This window comes from Chiloscyllium punctatum, chromosome 26 (genome assembly GCF_047496795.1).
Source record: "Chiloscyllium punctatum isolate Juve2018m chromosome 26, sChiPun1.3, whole genome shotgun sequence".
Taxonomy (NCBI): Eukaryota; Metazoa; Chordata; class Chondrichthyes; order Orectolobiformes; family Hemiscylliidae; genus Chiloscyllium; species Chiloscyllium punctatum.
The window spans coordinates 68813379-68838013 of NC_092764.1; the positions used below are offsets into that span (position 1 = coordinate 68813379).

The following is a 24635-nucleotide window of genomic DNA, read 5'->3' on the forward strand; positions in this document are numbered from 1 at the left end:
GTGGTGCTGGAAAAGCACAGCCAGTCAGGCAGCATTCCAGGAGCAGGAGAATCGACGTTTTGGGCATAAACCCTTCATCAGGAATGCCCAGATAGAGAAAGAAAATTTGGCGGTCATATTTGGAGTCTGGAAGTCCCACAAGTACCTTTTTATGGGTGAAAATTTCTGATGGTTACCGACCACAAACCCCAACCTGGACTGCTTAAAAAGGACAAGGCAGTGCCACCCATAGCTTCAGGCCTCATTCAATGGTGGGCTCTAATTCTCACTGCTAATAATAACAAGCGAGAACACCATCTGGGAGGCTTAGAAGGGAACATGGATGCATTGAGTCGCCTCCCATTAGCAGATACACCACATTTGGTACCCCCAATGGAACAGTCTGTAACAGTATGACATTTTCTGTGCATGTTCCCTGTCACAGATGACAACATCAGACTTTGGACACAAAACGTTCCAGTCTTTTCCAACCTGAAACAGCTGGTGGTGATTGGGGATTTGAGGGGGTATATTTTAAGGTGATTGGAGGAAGATTTAGGGGAAATGTCAAGAGTAGGCTCTTTACATAGAGGGTGGTAGGTGTGTGGAATGCACTGCCAGCAGTGGTAGCAGAGTCAGATACATTAGCAACATTTAAGCAACTCTTAGATAGGCACATGGAAGTTAGTAAAATGCGGGTTAGTTTGATCTTAGAGTAGAATAAAAGGTTGGCACAACATTGAGGGCCAAAGGGCCTGTCCCGTGCTGAACTGGTTTATGTTCAAAGGGCCATCACAGCTAGAATTACACATTTCTGAACCAGAGAGACCAGCACACGATAGAGGACAGCAAATTGTTATGGGGAGCCAGAATAATTGAGCGAGCAAATACTGGATGAACTCCACCATCCAGGGGTCTCCAGAATAAACATGTTGGTGAGAAGTTGGTGGCAAGGCTTGGATGCAGACATAGCTGCATTGGTGGAGCAACGACCAGAGCAACAAGGCCAAACATTACCACCAGCAACTCTCCCACCTCTGTGAGAGCGGCCTGGTAAACTGTTGCACATTGACTCTGCAGGCCCTATCATTGGTTCAACGTTCTAGTCATTGTAGATGCTCACTCAAAATGGTGGGACATGTATAGAGTCCATTCATCAAACACTGGGAAGACCAAGAAAAACTGCATGCATCTTGATAACAAGCAGAGTCCCAGAGGTGTTGGTCATAGATAACAGGCCATTGTTTACCAGCAGGAAATTTGGCTATTTCTTAGACAGAATTTGACATATTAGGACAGCCCTGTACCACCCATTATCCAATAGCCTGGCAGAAAGAGCAGTCCAAACTTTGAAGGCTGAAATGAAGAAACAGTCTACAGCCTCACTGGATACAAAGCTAAGGACCACTCACATGCAACTACAGGGCTGGCACCGGGAGAGTTGCTAATGGGGAGAAGACTTCCCCCCCATCAGGTTAATTCTGAACTTCCCAGACTGGGTGGGAGGGTGATAAAGTATTAGGAACACCAGTACTGGACCCAAGACTTCTCCAAGCGAAAGGGACAGTTTGGATGGTGTGAGGTCAGGACTGTTGCGTATAGAGTTCGGATGGGTGCAACCATCCTGAATAAGCAAGTGGACCAGATGAAAACTGCAAATTCTCAAACGATGTGAAAGCAAAATGTTTCTCAAATTCTCAAATGGTGTGAAAGCAAACTGATTGCTGCTGGAAGAGGAGTAAACTTCTACCGAGGGCGAGCGGCGAGCTCCCATGTGTCACTTGTTGAGTTAGAGGAACATGACCCAGTGCTAAAATGACCCAGGAGGCCCTCCAAGGAAAAGGACTAGTTTATGACCTCTGACTCAGAGGGCAAGGGATGTAGTGGTTGTAATGAGATCAGCCAGCTGGAATTCATAGAATAACAAGTTCCCTGATTGTGGCTGTTGACCTGGTCCAATCAGGGAGCCCTGGCTGACATAAAAAAAGGACACTGGTGCCTGACTTTGGATGAGGCAGAACTATAGTCAAGGACTGTGCATGTGTAAATGAAGAGTGACTGGCTGCAGGATACCGGCCTCTGAAGTTATTTCAGCCTAGCATAGAGGTAATGTCACTGGGCTGTTCATCCCAGACTAAGTGAGGTCATAGTCTAGACTTTAAGGCTGTTGTGACATTAGAGAGAGAGAGAGAGAGAGGTGAATGATGGTACTTTAACCTGAGGGTCACCACGCCTCCGGAGAAATTGAGAAGGAGACTCCTTCATGGTAACCTCAGCTGCTGTGGGAATTGAACTCGCTCTGCATTACAAACCAACTGAGCTTAACCTACCTAGACCCAGGGAATAAAAGCAAACCCAGCACGTACGGAACAGAACTCATATTAGATTCAATATTAACTCTGTTTCTCTTTCCACAGATACAGCTAGACTGCTGAATTTCTCCAGCACTTTCTGTTCTTTTTAATTGCAGATTTTCAGCAACTGCAGTATTTTGTTATTATTTCAATTCTGGGGACCTGGGTTTGAATCCCACCATGGCAGATTGCAAAATTTGAATTCAATTAATAAAAATCTGGAATGAATAAAAGGCGGGCATATACCTGTTGATTGTTGTAAGACCCTGGCAAACTTGGCAAAGGACAGCAGATTTCCTTCCACACTCCAGAGCCACAGCAACGTGATTGACTCTTAACTGCCCTCTGAAATGGCCTATTAAGCAACTTGGTTAATTAGCAAATTGGGAAGGACAATAGAAACTGGCTCAGCCAGCAACACCCAAAACCATAAACTGTTCCTGCGGATGAAAGGACCAAAATTTGAAAAAGAAGTAAATGTGATGTGAGAAAAAAAATCTTTATCACGTAGCAAAACTTGACCTTCTCTTGGGAGATGAGACGGGGCAAGTGACTGGGGTGGAGGAGTACTTTGGGGCCAGTGATCATAATGCTATTAGTTTTTGAATAGTTAGGGAAAAGGATAGGCTTTGTCTGAAAGTTAAAGTACTAAATTGGAGCAAGGCCAATTTTGACGATATTAGACAGGAACTTTCAAAAGTTGATTAGGAGAGACAGTCACGGGGACTAGAGATATTGAGGCTCTAGTCAAGAAAGAGAAGGAGGCATATGTCAGGTATGGACAGCTGGGATCAATTAAATCCCTGGAGGATTATAGGGGAAGCAGGGGTACACTTAGGAGGGAAATCAGGAGGGCAAAAAAGGGGATAGCTTTGGCAAATAAGGTGAAGCAGAATCCTGAGAAATTCTACAAGTAAATTAAGGGCAAAAGAGTAACTAGGAAGTGTGCAGGGCCCCTTAAAGATCAACAAGGCCGTCTATGACCGAAGGGTCTGTTTCAGCGTTGTATGTCTTAATGTGTGGAACTACAGCAGATGGATGAAGCACTAAATTAATATTTTGCATCAGTTTTTACTGTGGAGAAGGTCATAGAAACTTGGGAAATGAATAATGGTGTCTTGAAAAGAGTCTGTATTTGCAAACGAGGAGATGCTGGAGGTCTTAAAATGCAAAGATAACACCCTGAGGCCTGAAGTGTATCCCAGAACACGATGGAAAGCCAGAGAAGAAATTGTGAGGCCTCTTGCAGAATTATTTGTAACATCAACAGCCATGGATGAGGTGCTGGAAGGCTGGAGGTTAGTTAACATGGTGCCACTATTTAAGTAAGGCTGTAAGGAAAAGCCAGCGAGGTATAGACCGAGAATCCTGATGTCAGTGGTGGGTAGGTTGTTGGAAGAGATTCTGAGGGACATGATTTATATACATTTGTAAAGGCAAGAACTGATTAGGGATAGTCAGCATGGCTTTGTGTTGGGAAATAGTGGCTCTCAAACTTGACTGAGTTCTTTGAAGAGGTGATCAAGAAGATAAAGGCAGAGTGGTAGATGTTTGAATGGACTTCAGCAAAGTTCCGCATGGTGGTTTGGTCAGTAAACTTTAGATCATATGGGATCTTGGGAAAACTAGCCAACTGGATACAAAATTGGCTTGACGGTAGGGCACACAGGGTAGTGGTAACACCTGTCTTCAACCTGGTCCTGATCACAGTCCGGGATATGGTCAGCTCATGCCAATGCTCTTCCCCTACAGGAGTGGTGGCTCTCATCAGGAATCGCTGCTCAGGTCCAAGTTCCTCCTCAAATGTGGTTTGTGCAGGCCGAGGGAGGAGAGAGCTTAGGACACGAGGCTGACCAGAGTTGGAGACACACTGGATGACAGAGGAGCAGGCTGGATATTGCCGACACAGTTGACTGTGGGGGTGTTGGTCGACCTCTAGGGTTCGCGACCCGAGCCTTCCAGATCCTGACAGACAAGGCACTCGGCCTTGACACCTCGTGTCCACTCGAGGTGGCTTAGGTGTGCAATGGGCACGACATTGACCTTGCACCATAGACCCTCCCCCATGATGCAGTGTGCCACAATTTGAGCCAACTCGGGGATATCCTCTCAGTGCCCTTTGGAATAGCAGAGGTGTATTGCTGCGCACTCTCCACTGCAACACTTTCTCCTTCCTCCTGGACATGTCATGGTGTGTGATGTTTTGTCCTAGAGACTCCTAGTGGAGGGGCCTCTGCAAATGGGTGCTCCCCTGTTACATTGGGGTTTTGAGGTGGAGAGTACTGAACACAGCGGTCCTGTGCAACTGGTAACTGAGCAAATTTAATGCGTACCAGACCACGGACACGTTCTGTGGCCTGGATGAGACGGTATTTCACGTATGTGTTGAGTGCATCCATTTGCAGCCTGTTTTTAGTTTTTTGAAAGGGCTGCTCTTTGAATTTTGGTTACACTTTAGCCCCAGGCTCCTGATCTATGGACCCCTGGAGTCAGGAAGAGTGGACAAGTCTATGAAAGTTCTTGTGGCTTTGCCCCTGGGTCTGGTCAAGATGGCCATTAACAGATCAGGGAGTGAGCCGCAGAGGGACTCATTGTTCCTGTCTTCCTCTCTTTGTGATTATGTTTGCACGTGGATTTCCCTGGAGCTAAAGCACCGGGTGCTCGTCAGTACAGTGGAGACCTTTCGTGACCATTGGGTCACTGTAAGGGTGAAGTGCGGCATCAGTTTGAGTAATAATATTTTGATTAAGTGGTGTAGGTTTCCATTCAACATTTTAATTTTGTGTTTGTTCTGGTTTTGTGCCTAGAAATGAGCTATCTTGTTTTCCTTTTGTATTGATTTTGAATCTTTTGGAAGAGCCAATGAGGGCGTTTTCATGTTTATTTATGGGCTGCGTGCGTTGCTGGGTCACCAGTATTTATTGAGCATCTCCAGTTGCCCTTGAAAAGGTGGTGGTGAACTGCCTTCTTGAACTGCCGCAGTCCATGTGCTGTGGTTTGACTCACAATACCATCAGGGAGGGAATTTCAGACCTTTGACCCAGTGACAGTGAAAGAATGGCTATATACTCCAAATTAAGATGGTGAGTGGCTTGGAGAGGAACTTGAAGGTGGTGGTGTTCCCATGTATCTGGTGCCTGCATCCTTCTAGATGGGAGTGGTCATGTGTTAGAAGATGCTGTCTGAGGATCTTTGGTGAATTTCTGCGGTACATCTTGTAGATAGTACACACCACAGCTAGTGAACATTGGTGGAGGGAGTGGACGCGTATGGATGTGGTGCCAATCAAGCGGGCTGCTTTGTCTGGGAAGATGTCAACTTCTTGAGAGTTGTCGGAGTTGCACACATTTAGACAATTGGACTCTGGACTGGTGCCTTGAAGAGGGTAGACAGGTCATCGCTTCTCGGCTTTTTGGCTTGGAATAGTGTAGGTTTTGGAGAGTCAGGAAGTGAGTTACTTGCTACAGTATTCCCAGCCTCTGACCTGCTCTTGTAGTAACTGTATTCATGTGGCAAGTCCAGCTGAGTTTTTATTTAGATCCCATACTGTCCCTGTCCCAGGTGAGCTTGATGGGGTTGGTGTGAGGGAATTCCATTTTTAATTAAAGTGAATAGAGGAAATTTCTTCTGGATTTTCAAACTCACATATCCCCTGTCCCAGGAGCAATTGAAGACGATGGAGCAGAGGGCATTTGTTTTCTTGTGGCTTCCTTTGCGTTTGAATGAGCCTGAGAGTTTATTTTACAACTCGGTCCCTTGTTGTTCCTACCCCGAGTGGTTGGTGGGGGTGCAGTCAAGGGCTGGAAATTTTTTTTGTTTATTTATGCATTCTTGTTTTTCCAGAATTGAAAGTATTTTTTTTCTTGTTTCGAGAGCTGAGGAAAGTTTTCCTTCTGGTGAGATAGGGTAGAGGAAACCTTACTCTGTTATTTACTGGTGCTCTCCCCACCCCAGGAGTGTCTGATGGGGGTTGGTGAGAGTGTGTGTGTGTGTGTGTGTGTGTGTGTGTGTGTGTGTGTGTGAACAGTGGTGAGGGGGGGGTTCAGTTGTTTTTGTTTCTATCCTTTGTTTAAAAGAATAGAGGATTCTTATTTGGATTGGAGGCCTGTGACAAACATTGTGTCTCAAGGATTGGTGCTGGGTCCACTGTTTGTCATTTACATAAACAATTTGGATCAGAATATGGGAGGCATGGTTTGTGGATAACCCCAAAATTGGTGGTGGAGTGGACAGTGAAGATGATTATCTACGAGCACAATGTAAATCTGATCAGATGGGCCAATGGGCTGGGGAATGGCAGATGAGTTTAATTTAGATAAATGTGAGGTGTTGCATTTTGGTAAGGCAAACCAGGGTAAGAATCACACAGCTAGTGGTAGGGTCGTGGGAAAAGTTGTCAAACCTAGGAATGCAGTTACATAATTCCTTGAAGTGGCCTGACATGTGGAAGGTGGTGATCAGAGCATTGAATCTTGGAGTTGGCATGTCACGTTGCAGTTGTGCAAGACATTGATCAGGCCACTCTTAAAATACTGCATACAATTCTGGGCGCCCTTTTATCAGAAAAACATTGTTAAACTGGAAAGGTACAGAAAAGATTGACAAGGTTCTTGCTGGGACTGGAGAGTGTGAGTTATAAGGACAGGCTGGGAACTTTTTTTCCTCCTGGAGCATCGGAGGCTGAGGGGTGACCATGTAGAGGTTTATAAAATCATGAGTGGCATAGATAAAGTGAATAGCCAAGGTCTTTTTCCCAGGATAGGGGAGTGCGAAACTAAAGGTTTAAGGTGAGAGGTAAGTAATTCAACCTTTTTCACATGGAGGATTGTACATGTATGAAATAAATTGCCAGAGGAAGTGGTAGAGGCAAGTACAATTACAACATTTAAATACTATTCGGACGGTTACATGAGAAGGAAAGATTTAGAGGGACATGGGCCAAACACTGGTAAATGGAATTACTTCAGTTTGGAATACCTGGTTGTCAAGGACAAGTTGGACCACAGTGTCTGTTCCTGTGCTGTAGGACTCTTAAGTTGAATGTCCAGAATTCATTACCCAGAAATGTAGTGAAAATAGGATCCATCAAGGTATCCAAGAGGAAGACAGATGATTTATTTATTTAAATGGGAAAGAGTATGAGAATGTCCTTACACTATAATACTCACTTGGACAGCCAGTCTCGTCATGCTGGGCCAAATGACCTCTTTCTGTCAGATGCCCTTCTATATCCTGAAGTCATGAACAAATCATAACCATCAACCTCTACCGATGAGCCAATGAGCCCTGAGACCAAGTGAGGAAAATCCCAGTGATGGAGAGCTTTGGGATCCCTAGATTCAAAGTTACATACTGCTCTTCCACTGTATCCCTAAGTGCAATTTCCTTACATAACCACCTCCTATGGGGAAGGTGCTATGTGATCAGTTTGGGAAATAGTATGAGTCTGACAGTCAGTATATTCAGGAAAAGAGGATTTAAAAATGGTAACTTGTTTCAGTGGTTTGAAGGGGTACTTATGGCTGTCATTCAAATGTTGTCACATCAAACAATTTTGACACATGCGCAAACTAGGAAGTGGATAGGGGCCTTCTGCTGGGAAAAGTCAACCTTCTTGTTTTTGTGATTTTAAGGCCAGTTTGCTGTAAACCTGTGTAAAGTAATTCAACATTGGGTGACATTTGGGTCCCTAGTATTTGTTCAATTGTTCCTGTTGCAGTAACTGGCAGAGGCAGAGTAGGGACTATCCAGGAGTTTCCAGAAATAAAGATCAATTTCTTCAAACTGGGACAAATATCACAGGGACATTAAAGTCATTACAGCAGACCTTTTATTAACTGTTCAAATATTCTGGTTGATTGACAGGTCCATATAATTAATGTAAAAACACTCAGTAATAGAAATGTAATGCGGGGGTATACATATCACTGTTATACTTTATTTACAGCATAATCACATGGCAACTTTGCCTTAATGAACATTAGTGACAGAGAGCCTTCTCACTTGCCCCTTGTGTGGACATTACAATAGTACAGAAAATGTCTGGTATTTCAGGAGTATAATTTTTTTGCTGGTTTATAGAGAGAGCTGGTTCATAAGGTGCTGATTAAAACAAAGTTTGCTGTATTTGTTTTCAATTTCCTTCGGAGTTTTTGATTGCACAAATATTAGAAATGGGAAATAAAGCCGTTTCACCCTTGTGATTTATCCAGTGTGGGTAACAGAGCTTGAGAAGGTTGTTCACCTGGACAATGATCGTGTCATTGGGTAACTGGCTCTCTCTCCAAACCCTATCACTTTCCAGACCCGATCTCCTCTCCTCTTCTCGGCCCAACCCTCATCCTCCCTCCACACCTAACCCTTACTCTCCAGCCTCACTCTTCACCCAGAACCAACCTTCAGCCCTCAGACCCTCATTCGCCAGTCCCACCCTCCACACAGACCCAACCCTCACTCTCCATTTAGACGACCTGATTATCTCAAAAAGCACAACATATTAAGTATGATCCTCACATATCATCATGTTTCCTGCCAAAGCTGCTTGTTATTGGTCTTTCTTTCTGTGTGGAGCTGTTCCTCTGAGTAAATGACAGCATCTCTATTCCTGATGTTTCTCTGTTGCAGAAGGTGTTTTTTAAAACCCACATTATAGACCATTTTGGCAGATACCCGATAAGCAGTGGATGATCTGGGTGTATTTGTTGAGAAGGTCAGACAGAGCTACGTTCCATCCAACTGGTCTGGCACTGCTTCATACCTACACACAGCAATGGCGATGAGAACAGTTTCCAAGTCGGGCTCTCACCTTCCTCAACCTTCGTTAACATAAAGTACTCAGTGACAAAGAGAAAAAGGAATTGTTCACATCTCTCATTGTGGGACAGCTCCCATCAGATGCAGGGGTAGCTTGTATCTGTTCCTTTTATGTACTGGCAGGACCAGGCAGCACAGTCATTCCCAGTAAGGAGATTGTGACAAACAGGTTAGTGTGAATAAAATGGACTTCATATCATCCTTGCTATAAGGTGATGAACATTGCATCAACCTGATAAATTGAAATCCGGGATTGCGATCTGAGATGCAATGAAAAGGAAAACAACTATATCTTTAAAAACTTCCAGCTTTGTACATTTGCACAAGATATTCATGAGGTGTGACCTCAACAAACTGAAAGGTGTACTTAGGGAGATGGATTTTTGTTTGTAAATAGTTGTTTTGACAAAAAAAAACTTTAGTTGCTCTAATTTGCCTATTGTGCCAATGTACTGTGGTGTCAACAACGTTCACACCTTCCTTGTGTGTTGTGACTTTATGTTCACTGGAGAGTTGATCATTATTGGGGACAGTGACGAATCCGTCTATTTCTGTGTCTGTATGAGTCCAATATACCATGTGTGAACCCAAATACAGAAAGTATTGTTACCATGTTAATGTATCACCTACTAATTAGAGAGAATGAAAAAGTCAATCTGAAAATCAAAAATTACCCCTCAAGGAGAGGTCCCTTGGTTGGAAAAGGGGCTCTGTTCCTCAAGATGATTTAAGTAATCTTACGATCCCAAGAAAGTACAATGTTAAGCATGTTCAGTTATTCAACAAGGTTTATTCAAAGGAAAGAAATATTTTCGTACAACAACATGGCACACGGGAAAGAAAAGCCAGCAGATTGAGAATGACGTGTTGTACACAAAAACATATAGAAGAATGTCCAGATTGTAATGGGTAGAAGGAGTCAAAACCAAACATCATCTCTCTCACACAAACCAGCTCGAAAGGGGCTGCTGTAGTGGGAAAAGGGCGCCAAATAAACTTTCGTACAGCTTCAGCAAAAGTTATGATTTGGCAACTAAACCTATCTCAGTAAACTTAAGGAGCTAGGATCAAGGGTTGAATTACTGCCAGAGACAAAGCTCGAAGGGCTATTGGTCCAATTCATAAACAAAGGTGAACTTTTGGCACACCTTATCAAATTGCCCAGGAACACGCCAACAGTTTTTGCACACAAAGAATGAATGGAGGCTGAATCAGTGGGAGACTGGACCAGGAACTCTGACAAAACTGGTAATCGCTGCAAGTCTCTGAGGAGGACCCTGTGTGAAGTAAGGCACTTTGCGAAACAAAGGAGGAAATAACTAACACAATAACCTACTTTAATAGGAAACGGAAGAATATAAAATCCCTACATTTCAATCTGACCTATTGACAAAGAATGAAATTGTTGCTCAACATGAAGATGGTGAAAGCTTACTGGCCAACTCGGTTTGATAATAGGAGTGGTGTCCCTGGGCGGTATGGAAGTGGGATACAGAATAAAACTGGGCAGGAGCCTTAAAATGAGCCTCGAGCAGGTAATGCTGCCCAGTTGAGATTTATCTGGATGGTAGAATTCTCCAAGCTGAGATCACCTGATACCCTCCACGTACAGCAATACTGGAGATTATCTGGCAACTTGCTCTGCTACTGGTTGGACAACCATACAAACTTGTCAATAAGCAGATTCCACTTGGAATAAAGTGATTGGAGCACTGACTGAGAGTTAATAAAACATTTGGTAATTTTTGGAGAAGAAAAAACATGTGCTTTAAGCAGGAATCCCCTCTTACTTCTCAGGAGTAACACCTTTCAGGTAATAGATCCAGGACATCACAGCTCCTGACCCTGCAGAACTCGGGCATGATATGATCAACTTGCCAGTGACAGGGGATTTGGAGACGTTTGTAGCTTCAAAGCTGACAACCACAACATGGGTTTTCTTCCCACGTAGCGTCTCTGTGGGTTTGCAGGAAAATGCCGGATTGTCCACTTGGAAGGAGTAGGTGGTGGTCTGGGGGAAGATATTCCTGAATGGGATGGTAGCACTAGTACCAGCTCGAACTGAGAAGGGGCCCTGAGGTTTTGCAGCCAAACACATTCCAAGGAGGGGGATGTTGTACTCGCCTCCAACCGGAGAGTTGACGTTGAGAATTGCTCTGGTCTCGCCCAGACGGAGAGGCTCGTAGATCACCTCCACACCCACCTCTGAACCACCCGGCGAGGCTGGTGGGACTGTGATGCTTTTCTCCACAAAGAATTCGGGGCTATCAACCTGAAAGGAACAACAGTTGAATCTGGTTGTTATATCCAAGATCCCAGAGGAATCAGAAAACTTACAGACAATCTGATCAGCAATGCTCAGCAGCATCAGAAATTCCAAATGCAAAAGAAAAATTAAAACCAAGTTAAAAATTCAAAAAGGAGCATTTGATTCACCCACTTTGAATCATTAAAGTGAATGTCAAAACACTCCACTTTGCATCCATGCAACAACACCTGCAGAAACATGGTTTAAATGTTGACCACATCTCCTTATGTGACAGGCAGTCAGTGTCACTGAGAGGGGTGGGTGAGGGCCCTGTGACAGGAGGTCAGTGTCACTGAGAGGGGTGGGTGAGGGCCCTGTGACAGGCAATCAGTGTCACTGAGAGGGGTGGGCAAGGGCCCTGTGACAGGCAGTCAGTGTCACTGAGAGGAGTGGGTGAGGGCCCTGTGACAGGCAGTCAGTGTCACTGAGAGGAGTGGGTGAGGGCACTGTGACAGGCAGTCAGTGTCACTGAGAGGAGTGGGTGAGGGCACTGTGACAGGCAGTCAGTGTCACTGTGAGGAGTGGGTGAGGGCCCTGTGACAGGAGGTCAGTGTCACTGTGAGGAGTGGGTGAGGGCACTGTGACAGGCAATTGTGTCAGAGAGGAACAGGTGGGGACCCTGTGACAGGCAGTCAGTGTCATTGAGAGGGGTGTGCGAGGGCCCTGTGACAGGCAGTCAGTGTCACTGAGAGGGGTGGGTGAGGGCCCTGTGACAGGAGGTCAGTGTCACTGAGAGGGGTGGGTGAGGGCCCTGTGACAGGCGGTCAGAGTCACTGAGAGGGGTGGGCGAGGTGAGGTCACTTGTTGAGAAGCAGACAAGTGGTGACATAAGTGAGACACAGGATGTAAACAAGAATAAGATTTTTGCAACTGCGTGGATCTCTGTGGGAAGTCAAATTCCAGTACGCTATTTGTGTTTCTCTTTTTTCTCTTTGCAAAGTCAATATAGAACAGATTGTTAGTCCTTTGTATGTACTTAGAGGTATATTTTGATAAATGAAGTATACTTCTGAAATTAAAAATCCTTTCCCGTCAATACTTAAGTGGGAACAAGGGTAATATAAAAGCAGAGGAACTATACTTCATCCAGTTAAACTCTGCCTCACAGCTCAGCACCATGCTTTGCACATCTTGCAACATATGAAATCCTCAGCCTTCCTGAATGAGCCAGAGGCAGGGCCATGGCAGAAGGTAGTTCCACTTTTGGGGTGGGACAGGGCTGAATGTGGAAGGCCAATATTCGTAGAGGGCTCCTCAGTGAGGAGGGTAGAGATGGGCCTTTGTAGCAATAGATGTGACTCCACGATATGGTGTTGCCTCTCAGGTGCCAGGATCAAGGATGCCACAATTCAGCTGCAGCATATTCTGGAGAAGGGGGAGGGTTAGCAGACAGAAATCGTGGTCCATTTTGGGATCAAAGATGTAGGAAGCAAAAGAATGAGGTCCTGCAAGCAGACTTTAAGGAATTACTGGAGCAAATTTCCTCATGGACATGATACGGTAATAACAGAGACATGGCTTAAGGAGTCTGGGTGTTAAATATTCCTGGGTATGAGGTATTTCGAGAAGATTGAAAAGAAGGAACAGGAGATGGGATAACTGTACTGGTTAAGGAAGGCACTGCAGTGCTGGAGAAAGAGGATGTTTCAGATGGTCAAGGTCAGAGTCAACTTGACTACAGCTGAGGAATGAAGAGGGGCAAATACATGTCTCAGTGTAGTCTATGGATTGCCAACCAAAGGATGTTGAGGAGCAAATCTGCAGGGAAATCACAGAGAAATGGTAGTATTACAGTGGAGTTAAAATGAGTGACTTTAATTACCCAATTAAAGACCAGGCTATTTGTAATATAAAGGGAACTGATCCTGGATTACATGATAGAGGGCTTCCAAAAGCACTGTGTGCTCAGTCCATCAAGAAAGGGTGCATTGTTGTACTTAATTCTTGGAAATAAGAATGGACCAAGTGTCAGTGGAGGAATATTTAGCCGGCAATGATCATGAAATCGTAAGGTTCAGGATAGTGCTGGGGAATGACATGCAACAGTCCAGAGCGAGAGAAATTAATTGGTGGAGAATGACTTTAATGGGGCATGAACAGAGCTGGCTGGGAATGACTGAGATGAGAGGTTAGAGGGAAAAAGTCGCAACTGAGCAGAGAGCCCCTTCAAAATGGTTTGGGTACAATCGAGGTAAATTCCCTCACAATGAGAAAGATATGTCAAACAAATCCAGAGCTCCCGTGATGACAAATGAAACACAATTAAGAAAAGGATGAAAGGCATGCGTTTGACAGAGAGCAATAAGTAAAGCATACAGTGTCCTCAACTTTATTAATGGGGGCATAGTGTACATCAGCAAGGTGATGATGTTGAACCTACACAAGTCACTTGTTAGACCTCAACTGGAATATTGAGTCCAGTTGTGGATGTCACATTTTAGGAACTGTGAATGCACTGGACAGCAGGAGGTAATTTACGAGTATGATTCCAGGTTTGAGACACTAGAATGATTTCAGTGATGAGGATGGATTGAAGAAGTTGGGACTGCTTTCCCTGGAGAGGAGAAGACTGAGAGGAGATTTGATAGAAGTTTGCAAAAATGTGAGGGAAAACCTCATAAAAGGATCAAGTAAGAGAGGACACTGATATAAAAGTTCCGCACCTCTGCAAAAGAAGCAAGGATGATGTGAGGAAAGAAAATGTTCACACTGAGTGGTTTGGATCTAGCTTGCACTGCCTGGAAATGTGCTGGAGACAGGTTCAAATTGAGGCATTCGAGAGAGCATTAGATAATTATTTGAGTAGAAACAAAATGCAAGGGCTGGGGAAAGATTGGCACTAAGGCACAATGCTCACTTGGAGAGCTGGTGCAGGTATGATGGCCCCGTTGGCTTCCTTCTGTGAGCTGTCTGGAACCTACCTTACAGAAGTACTCCACTTTCTGGCGGGAGTGGTTTATGAACTTGGCCGTGAGGGTCTGGTTGCCACCAAAGTTAGTCCGGAAGTGGCGTGGTTTCTCCGGGCCTGCTGGCTTGGCTTTCAGGATCAGGTCATACTGATAGACTCCTAAATCACTGTTGTTCAGTGTAAGGCGCCCAGTGACCTCACCCACTTTCAGAGGCTGGTATTCAAAGGACACTATACCCTATGGAGAAAAAGGAAACCAGTAAGATTTTATTTAAAAAGTCCACCAGTAAATCATAGCAACAGCACATCAACCATGAGAGATTTTATACGACTCAGAATAAGCCAGAATCTCTGTGCACTGTCTCAACTTCACCCTGCTCATGTGCTCACATCTTCAAATCTTAACTTTCTGGTGTGCAGACCCAGATAAAAGATGCTCACACAAATTAGGTTAGATCAGGGACTTCAATATTTCTTGCTGCTTGACAGCTCTTGATTTGAGTGCTGAATGAAGGAACCATCGACCCGACACGAAGGATCTGCAATAGGGACGTAGCAGTAGGAAAGGAGTTGCCCTTGTGCTATGGGAATTCCACTCCGCAGGACCCCAACAGACATAAATAAAAGTCCTAACTTAACAAAATATGTTATCTTTTCAGGCAGTGTCTTAGTGACAGCCCCCTAATATCAATGTTATAATGCTTCCTGTTCCCTCATTTGACACAGCTCGATGGCCTGAGGAATCCATCTCTTGCAGTCTAATCACCCCAGGACAAGGGCAAGATGGAGGTAACGGAAAGGACATCTCTGGGGCAGCTGTCAGAGCTGAAGGTGGGGATACTTCTGCACTGGAAGGTGCAGCTCCCAGCTGCCAGTGTGCTTTCCTGCTCAGTATCATTTTTGTGGTGTACAAGATTGTTCTTTTGCTTTGGCTGTCTCAGAAACATAGAGATCTACAACGCAGAAAAAAAGTTAATCTCACCCACTGTGTCCACATCAGCCAAAAGTAAGCAGCTAACTATTCGAATCACATTTTCCAGCACTTGGCCCATAGCCTTTGTATGTGCCTTGGCATTGCAAGTGCATATCTGAAATAATCTTGAATGTTAGATGGATTTCTGCCTCACCAACCCTCAAAGGCAGTGAATTCCAGATCCTTATTACCCTCTGGGTAAAAAGCTTTTCCTCATACCTTCTCTAAACCTTCTGTCCCTTACTTTAAATCTATGACATGGTTGGTGATTCCTTCATCAAGGGGAAACATTCCTTCAGGTCTACCCTGTCAATGCCCTCATAATTTTATACATCTCAATCATGTCCCCTCTCAATCTCCTCTGCTCTAAGGAAAACAACCCTAGCGTGTCCAATCTCATTTTGTGCCTGAAATTCTCCAGCCCAGGCAACATCCTGGCGAATCTCCTCTGCACCATCTCCAGTGATGTCACATCCCTCCAGAACTGCACATAATATTTCAATTGTTCCTAAGCAACATATTATACTGTTGCTGCATAACCTCCCTGCTCTTGAATTCTTTGCCTTGGCTAATAAAGGCAAGTATACACCTGTCTTGATACCTTAAGGGATTGATGCACATGCACACCAAGATCCCTCTGATCCAAAGGCTTGTGATTTCAAATAAACCTGTTGTACTATAACCTGGCGTCATGAGACTTCTAATTTTGTCCACCCGAGTCCAACACCAGCACCTCCATGTCACAACTATGATACATAACAGATTGGGCCTCTTACACCTTGAGGAAATCCTGCAGCGATGTGCTGGAGGTGAGCTGACTACCCTACAACAACCATAAACATCTTTCTTTGTGGCAGGTATGACTCCAACCAGCGGAGAGTTGTACCCCTAATTCCCATTGATTCCACTTTTCCTCAAGCCCTTTGCTGCTGTACTCTGTCTCCTAAACAATCAAAACTCGCAGAATGTGAAACTCAGCCAAACACATCTTAAACTGCTTTGCTCTATTGCTAGAATTACAGAATACATAGCAGCATATTGGTTTTAGCACAAGACAGGTAAGTTTCCCTCTAAAAGACATTAGAATTCCACTCCAATGCACTTTGAATAGAATACCGCAACCTGCAATATAATAGCTTGCCTCCTTTAACCTTCCAGCTCGCCATGTTCGCCTGTTGCTCTTACCTTAGCCTGTGGTGGGACAATGAGCTGCGTTGGGAGAGAGATGTCTGTGATTTTACATTCTGTGATGAATACAGTTGGGATAGACAATGGATTCTCAACCTCCACAGTCCCTGTAGTGCTCTGGCGAACTGGAGCCACCAACTCGATGGTGCCATTCAGACCAGGAGATGTAGATTTAATGTTAACGACATAGTAAAGGTATTCCTGAGTGGTCTCATTACGGAAGGTCACCTGTGGAGGCAGATTATTAGGATCCTTCGGTATTTTATTCAGTAACATTTATTAGAGACAACCTGTACTTCCGGTAGGCATTTAGACACATTGGCCCAAACCTTGGGAGTTACAGTTCCCTGACTTCTGGAGAGTATAAATCACATCTATTTAAAATTTCCTTAATACAATAAAAAAAACATGAACTGAGAAAAGCAAATTCTGAAGACAATGTCCCTGAATTCTCCACATTTCTTCCAGCTGTCTGTGTCACAGTGTCTGGTTTAACTTCTCTCACCATCACATCTTAAGGATATATTCAATCCTATATGTTACCCTCCCAGAAACTTTGCTAAGAATGCAACGTTAATCAGATAGGCACAAATTAGCAGAAATTACTGTAGAAGTGACAGATGCCAAAGAAAAAAATGACTGGAGTGATAAGTGTTTGAGCAATCCTTAACCATGGGATTTATGTGGATTATCAAGTTAAATATGGCAAAAGATAAGTGAATCTCCAAGGAAAGTGGCGTGAATGGCCTTTATCAGCTGTTTTCAGCTGTGGTTCCCTCTGGTCTCTCAATGGATTTCATCACCCACATTCACAGCCTGTATCTTCTGTTCTACATGATGTTGAGGTGTGACCACTGACCAAATTCCACATTCATATGAATATGTTTCATCAGAGCAAACAACAAAGTCCAAGGTTCTTTTGAGGGGATGATTACTTATTTGTTACAACACACGCAGCTAACTGTAACTTGTTGAATCTGGGCCAAGTCTGAGATAGTTCACTCATGATTACCCCACGGTAGCAGCAACAGATGGGGCTCAGTTGCTGGGTTCCCATTTCCCAATGAAAAACAACATTGAGCAGGATGTAATAGGCTTGGCTGCTGAATATATCTCATTTATCAAGCTATATTTAGCCTTCTTTCAGCTGTATTTTTCTTCACTATACCTGTCATTCGAAGTGTAATTTCTAGCTTATTTTTGGCCATAATTTATCTAACTTAATGATTCTGGGTCTCAGAGTATATGAGGTTATCGAAGACAGTATTTACTACTGTATGTTTCGTTTGACTCAAGGATATAATAATATAAGAAATTCTTGTTTGAAACCATGGAATCTTGTGGTTTCTTTAGTAAATAACTGTATTTCGAATATATTTCTTAAAAAAACAATCTCCACTGACATTGTAACACCTTCACCACTTTAGACAACTCCAAGTGCTTTGCAACCAATTAGGTATGTTGTTTTTTTCGTGATCATTGTTGAAATATCGGAAACACAAAAGCTAATTCCACACAATTCCACAAATAGCATCAGTATATGAAAATTGACTTTATTGATGTTGGTTAAGTGAAAAATGTTGGCCAGGATATTGGGAAGAACTCCTCTGCTCTTCTTCAAATAGTGCCATGCAATCTTTCACTTCCAACTGAAAAGGTAGACAAAGTCTGAGCGATGGTAAAAACAATGACTGCAGATGCTGAAAACCAAATACTGGATTAGTGGTGCTGGAAGAGCACAGCTGTTCAGGCAGCATCCAACGAGCAGCGAAATCGACGTTTCGGGCAAAAGCCCTTCATCAGGAATAATCAGGACGGAATCTAATGTAACACTTCTTCGGGACTGCACTGAGAAGATCAACCCAGGCTCATAGCTAGAGCGTGGCTTCATCCACAACATGCGGGAGAAGAGAATGCTTGGACCCTGAGAAACCTCAGGCAAGCACAGAACATCAGGTTTGAGAAGGAAAGGCAAAAGTGTGCAGCAAGAAGTATTTGATCAGGTATTGGGGTTTGTTAGGACACAATGTACAAACATACAATGGTCATTTCATAACTGGATCACGTCAGAGAATGTCAATCAAGGAATTGTGAGCCTATGCTTTCCTATTCCTATGAACAGAAGAAGACAACTTGGAGATTTGGAATGTCCTCTCCTACAATTTTTGCAAGTTTTGTTTCAGCCGTATAATCAACTCACCACAAAGGATTATCTATATTCGGGAGGTATAACTCCACAGTGTGTATGTAATGTGCTGGGAACCTGCAAAGAGGATTCAATTGGAATTCTGAATCTGTCATTGCTGCATTTCTAATCTCACAGCACAGAAGACGATTCAGTTCAATGTGCCTGTGCTGGTGTGATAAAGGAGTAATGAAGTTAATCCCATTCCCCTGCTCTATACAGATTGCCCTACAATATTTTTCCTTCAAGTTATTATCCAATTGCCTTTTGAAAATTGTTTCTGAATCTGCTCCCACTAATTTTTTTCAGCTAGTGCATACTGAATCATAATAAATCACTCCATAACCTACTCTTTGTCCATCCAGTACTTTTGGCAGTTACCTTTAATGTATCCTTCAGGGTTTACCGAAGCTCACATCAATATCCTTCAGAACTTCGAGCATCACTTTTACATTTCTCTTTCACCTGCTTCTGCTCAAAGAAGAACAGCTCTTTCCCCATTGCTTATCTGCTGACTTTCTATAAACTGTAGCATAGAACAGCAGTGATTCTCCCACCTTTACTGAGATGATTGCCTCCTTGTAGGTGAAGAAAGTGAGCCTGTACTCCCGCCTGGAAGACCCAGGAACATCAATATAGTCGAGTCCTTTCAATGTGGTGGTACTCTCTAGTCGTTCAGGCTTGATCTGGTCCAAGGTAGCTCGGAATCTACAGTATCACATTAAAACAGTCAGTTCATTTCAGAACAGTAGCAACGGTTGGAACACACAGAGGCAATCTGCCCCCCCAGACTCCTCAGGTCACGCTGGAAAATCCCCCACAGGGTGACCAATCAGAGCAAAACACATCCCCATAATTGCAATGGTAGGAAGTGGTATTGAGGCACTTCAACAATCACAGGCCAGCATGGATTCTGGGCTGGTGATCTGAGGTGGGGGAGGTGGGATAGCATGGGGTGTCTTGAGAGTGATTTGGGGGTGTGTGAGAGCTGCAGCCAGCCGAGATGTCACCAGTGAGATTGAGGGAAGGAATATGGAGGTATGTATGCAATTGGGGTTGTCAAATATGTTTGGGTGCTGAGGGAAAGATGGCTGCAAGAGGAGTGAAAGAAGCGATTGGAATGTAAGCAGGCTGTGGAGAGTGGTTGCAAAGGTGGGAGAGGGATCCTAGAAAACTTCAAATCATTGAGGTATTATTTTTGCAAATACATGTGGAATCTCTAGAGCTTTGCAAGTTCATATTTTACTATATTTGGAAAATGTAGTGGATTTTACTGCAATGAAGTTGTTAAATTTAAATCTGAGATTGAGATCTGAGGTGCAATAAATAAAACCATAGTTGCCAAGTTAGAGTGTTCCAACCTTGAGCATGTGCAATAGAAATACAATAGCTGTGACTTCACCAATCTGTGGGAAGTGTGTTTAGGGTATTGGCTTTCCATGTGTTGAAATACGGATCAGTTATTTTGGGAAAAAAAAGTTTTTGTTCAATTACACCTGTTCTACCAACTTAATTACTCGAGTGTCCAGAAATGTATTTATAAGCTGTGGCTTTAAATTTAGTGGAGAGTTGATTAATTATTGAGGAATTAATAATTAGAGTCATAGAGATGTATAACACGGAAACAGACCCTTTGGTCCAACCCGTCCATGCCGACCAGATATCCCAACCCAATCTCAGTCCCACCTGCCAGCACCCGGCCCATATTCCTCAAAACCCTTCCTATTTATATACCCATCCAATTGTACTAGCCTTTACCACTTCCTCTGGCAGCTCATTCCATACATGGACCACTCTCTGTGTTAAAACATTGTCCCTCTGGTCTCTTATATATATTTCCCCTCTCACCCTAAACCTATGCCCTCTAGTTCTGGACTCTTCCACCCCAGGGAAGAGACTTTGTCTATTTATCCTATCCATGCCCCTCATGATTTTATAAACCTCTATAAGGTCACCCCTCAGCATCCAACTAGGAAAAACAGCTCCAGTCTATTCAACCTCTCCTGGTAGCTCAAATCCTCCAATCCTGGCAACATCCTTGTAAATCTTTTCTGAACCCTTTCAAGTTTCACAACACCATTCCAATAGGAAGGAGATCAGAATTGCATGCAATATTCCAACAGTGGCCTAACCAATGTCCTGTACAGCTGTAACATGACCTCCCAACTCCTGTACTCAATACTCTGACCAATAAAGGAAAGCATACCAAATGCCTTCTTCACTATCCTATCTACCTGTGACCCCACTTTCAAGGAGCTATGAACCTGCACTCCAAGGTCTCTTTGTTCAGCATCACTCTTCAGGACCTTACCATGAAGTGTATAAGTACTGCTAAGATTTGCTTTCCCAAAATGCAGCACCTCACATTTATTTAAATTAAACTCCATCTGCCAATTCTCAGCCCATTGGCCCATCTGATCAAGATCCTATTGTAATCTGAGGTAACCTTCTTCGCTGTCCACTACACCTCCAATTTTAGAGTCATTTGTAAACTTACTAACAGTATCTCATTTGCTTGCATCCAAATCATTTATATAAATGATTAAAAGTAGTGGACCCAGCACCGATCCTTGTGGCACTCCACTGGTCACAGGCCTCCAGTCTGAAAAACAACCTTCCAGCACCACCCTCTGTCTTCTACCTTTGAGCCAGTTCTGTATCCAAATGGCTAGTTTTTAGATTAGATTAGATTACTTTACAGTGTGGAAACAGGCCCTTCGGCCCAACAAGTCCACACCGCCCCGCCGAAGCGTAACCCACCCATACCCCTACATCTACATTTACCCCTTACCTAACATTTATTGATTCGTTCATGGGATGTGGGTATCACTGGCTGGGCCAGCATATAATGCCCATCCACAGTTGGCCTTGAGAAGGTGATGATGAACTGCCTTATTGAACTGCTGCAGTATATCTGCTGTAGGCAAGTCCACAATGCTGTTAGGAAGTGATTTTCATTCAGCAACACTGAAGGAATGCTGATATATTACCAAATCAGAATTGCGTGTGTCTTGGTGGGGAAATTGAAGGTGGTGGTGTTCCCATATATCGGCTGCCTTTGTCCTGGATAGCAGAGTTTCTTTAGTGGTGTTGGAGCTGCACTCATTCCGGCAAGTAGGGAGTATTACCATCTTACTCACACTTGTAGCCACTGTACTTATATGGCTAGTCCCGTTCACTAAGTATTCAATGGTAATGCATAGGATGTAGAGGAAATTCACTGAAGGTAATGCCATTGAAAGTCAGTGGGATGCTGTTTAGATTCTGGGTTGTTGGAGATGCTCAATGTGGTCCAACTATTCCGGGTCACATTTCAATCCAAGCCTGGGCAATGTCCAGGTCTTGCTACATTTGGACATAGACTGTCTCAGTCCGTGAAGTCTGACAAATTGTGTTGAACACTGCAATCATCAGCAATCATCCCCACTTTTAACACTCTGATGGAGGGAAAATATTTTACGAAGCAGCTGGAAATGCCTGGGCCTTCTGCACTTCTGTGAGGATCTCCAGCAGAGATGGCCTTGAGCTGATCTACAACAACCACAAGCATCTTTCTATGTGCCAGCTTCGGTTCTAACCAGCACACAGGTTTCGCCATTGACTTCAGTTTTGTTAGAGCTCCTTGATTTTGCACTCAATCGAAAGCAGTCTTGTTGTAAGGACTGTCACACTCACCTCATCTCTGGAATCGAGCTCTTTTGTCCATGTTGGAGTCAAGGTTTTAATGAGGTGAGGAGCTGAATGGCCCTGGTGGAACCCTAACAGGGCATCACTGAGCAGGTTATGGGAGTCTGATGAGTGAAGCAATGTGAAAGTCCAGCAATTCCTTTGCAAAGTTAGGAAATGCAAAGTTGCACTCACTGTCTATGACCATCTGTGTGAAGACTGTAGATTGCATTGGCACCGGCCATAGAACCTTTGATGAAAGACTTTGAAAATTTAACTGTTTCTCTCTCAACAGATACTACCTGGCCTTCTGAGTGTTTCCTAGAGTTTCTTTTTTTATATTTCAGATGTCCAGCATTTGTAACATTTTTGATTTTTTGTCAGCAATGTTGATCTAACCACTTTTCTATTATTTTCATAGAATCCCTCCAGTGTGGAAACAGGCCCTTCCACCCATAAAGTCCACACAAATTCTCCGAACAGTATCCCACCCACACCCATTCCCCTACCCTACTACTCCATATCTACCCCTGACTAACACACCTAACCTACACATCCTTGTGACACTATGGACAATTTAGCATGGCCAATTCACCTAACCTGCATATCTTTGGATTGTGGGAGGAAACCAGAGCACCCAGAGGGGACCCATGCAGACACGGGGAGAATGTGCAAACCCTGCACAGACAGTTGCCCAAGGCAGGAATTGAACCCGGGTCCCTGGCGCTGTGAGGTAGCAGTGCTAACCACTGAGCCACCGGGTCGCCTTTGTGGGAGCTTCCTGTGTGCAAGATTACAACATGACAACAGTGATCACACTTCATAAGAACTTCATTGTGATGACTTGAGGTGAAAAGCACTGAATCAATGCAAACTTCCTATTCTTCCATGTGGGTGGAAGCAGCTGAGCAGTAAAATAGATGACATGGGATCATATCTATATTGTACACCTTCTCCAAATGTGCAACATCACTGGAAGCACCAAAGGAACACACGTTCTGTGCACTCTGGTGGCTGAAAGTGAGTCAGTAGCAGACAGCGATGAGAAATAGAATTGAAAAGGAAAGGTTTTGCCAAAAAAAACCTGAGCCTACAATGCAATGAAAGAATATAGTGACAATGATGCAAATAAAACAGTAAAACTCAGTAAAATGACACCAAATTGCAAATTAAAATCTAAAACTCAAACATTTCTGAGAGAAATTGATTCCTGTAGGTCAGGAAATGACAGCAGGCCATAAAAGCCAAATCTGAAGTTTTAACAAATTGCAAAAATCCTAAAATCAATCACAACAACATGCTTGCAATAAAATTGGCACTGAGACAAAGGAGGTGGGAAGAGGAGAAGCTTGGTCAAATAGGATGGCTGAAAGCAGCATTGGAAAGGGAGAGAGAGAGAAAAATACAGTAAAGGGGTGCAGGAGAGAGAGAGATACAGTCAAGGAGGTAGAGGAAGAGAGATACAGTATGTGAGAAAGATATACACAGTAGGAGGGATGCATTGGGAGAGATAGAGTGGGAGCAAGAGAGAGAAAAACAATGGGTGAGAGACAGTGTGAGGGAGAGAGATACTGGCAGTGGGGGGGGGGGGAGAGAGAGACAGACAGAGACAGTATGAGAGAGAGAGAGAGACAGTGTGAGGGAGAGAGATACTGGCAGTGGGTGGGAGAGAGAGAGATAGTAGGAGAGACAGAGACACAGAGGCAGAGAAAGGGAGGGAGATAGAGATAGATAGATAGATAGATTGATAGAGAGAGAGAGAGAGAGAGAGAGAGAGACAGTGGGAGCAAGAGAGATCTGATGGCTTAAAGATTTAAACAGATTGAGGACGATCAATACTGGAAAAAGGGAAGGGTTTGGGAAAGCATGATACCAGAGGTCCAGGATCCAGAATTCTTCGACATTTTGTTGCACTGAAGGAACTTACAGAGATGGAGTGGGACAAAGTTGCCAGAGGCCAGACCTCTGGATCAGGAGGTGCTGTTCGTTTCTCTGCATTAAAACCGCTGAAGCCAATTTACTTCTCCTCACCAGTTGCTATAAGCTGCTGCTTTTAACCAATAAGTCAAAAATTTTATAAGTTGTGAACGAGTTGTTCTGTGCCTCTTGTAAGTAAGTGAAAAGTACATGGAGAAGAGAGAGCTAGGAGCAGTAAGTCCTGGCAAGTAAAAACGAACATCTCAGTGAACCCTGTGAACTGCCTTCCCAGATTTTCCCTCACCCACAGCACTAATTTCTTTTCTAATGTGTGTGCACAAAGG

The 24635-nt window shown here is 43.9% G+C and overlaps 1 protein-coding gene across 1 annotated transcript in view; it reads right to left on the reverse strand.

Moving 5' to 3' along the window:
- Nucleotides 1-9944: 9944 nt before the first annotated feature.
- The window catches only part of hydin (HYDIN axonemal central pair apparatus protein), an 869275-nt gene continuing 854584 nt past the window's right edge, over nucleotides 9945-24635 (reverse strand). The window contains exons 83-86 of the mRNA XM_072547579.1: nucleotides 19266-19416; nucleotides 16521-16751; nucleotides 14376-14600; nucleotides 9945-11418 (exon numbers count right to left, since the gene is read on the reverse strand). Of these exons, the coding sequence (XP_072403680.1) occupies nucleotides 10933-11418; nucleotides 14376-14600; nucleotides 16521-16751; nucleotides 19266-19416 (1093 nt within the window). The 3' untranslated portion in view covers nucleotides 9945-10932. The remainder of the gene's footprint in view (nucleotides 11419-14375; nucleotides 14601-16520; nucleotides 16752-19265; nucleotides 19417-24635) is intronic.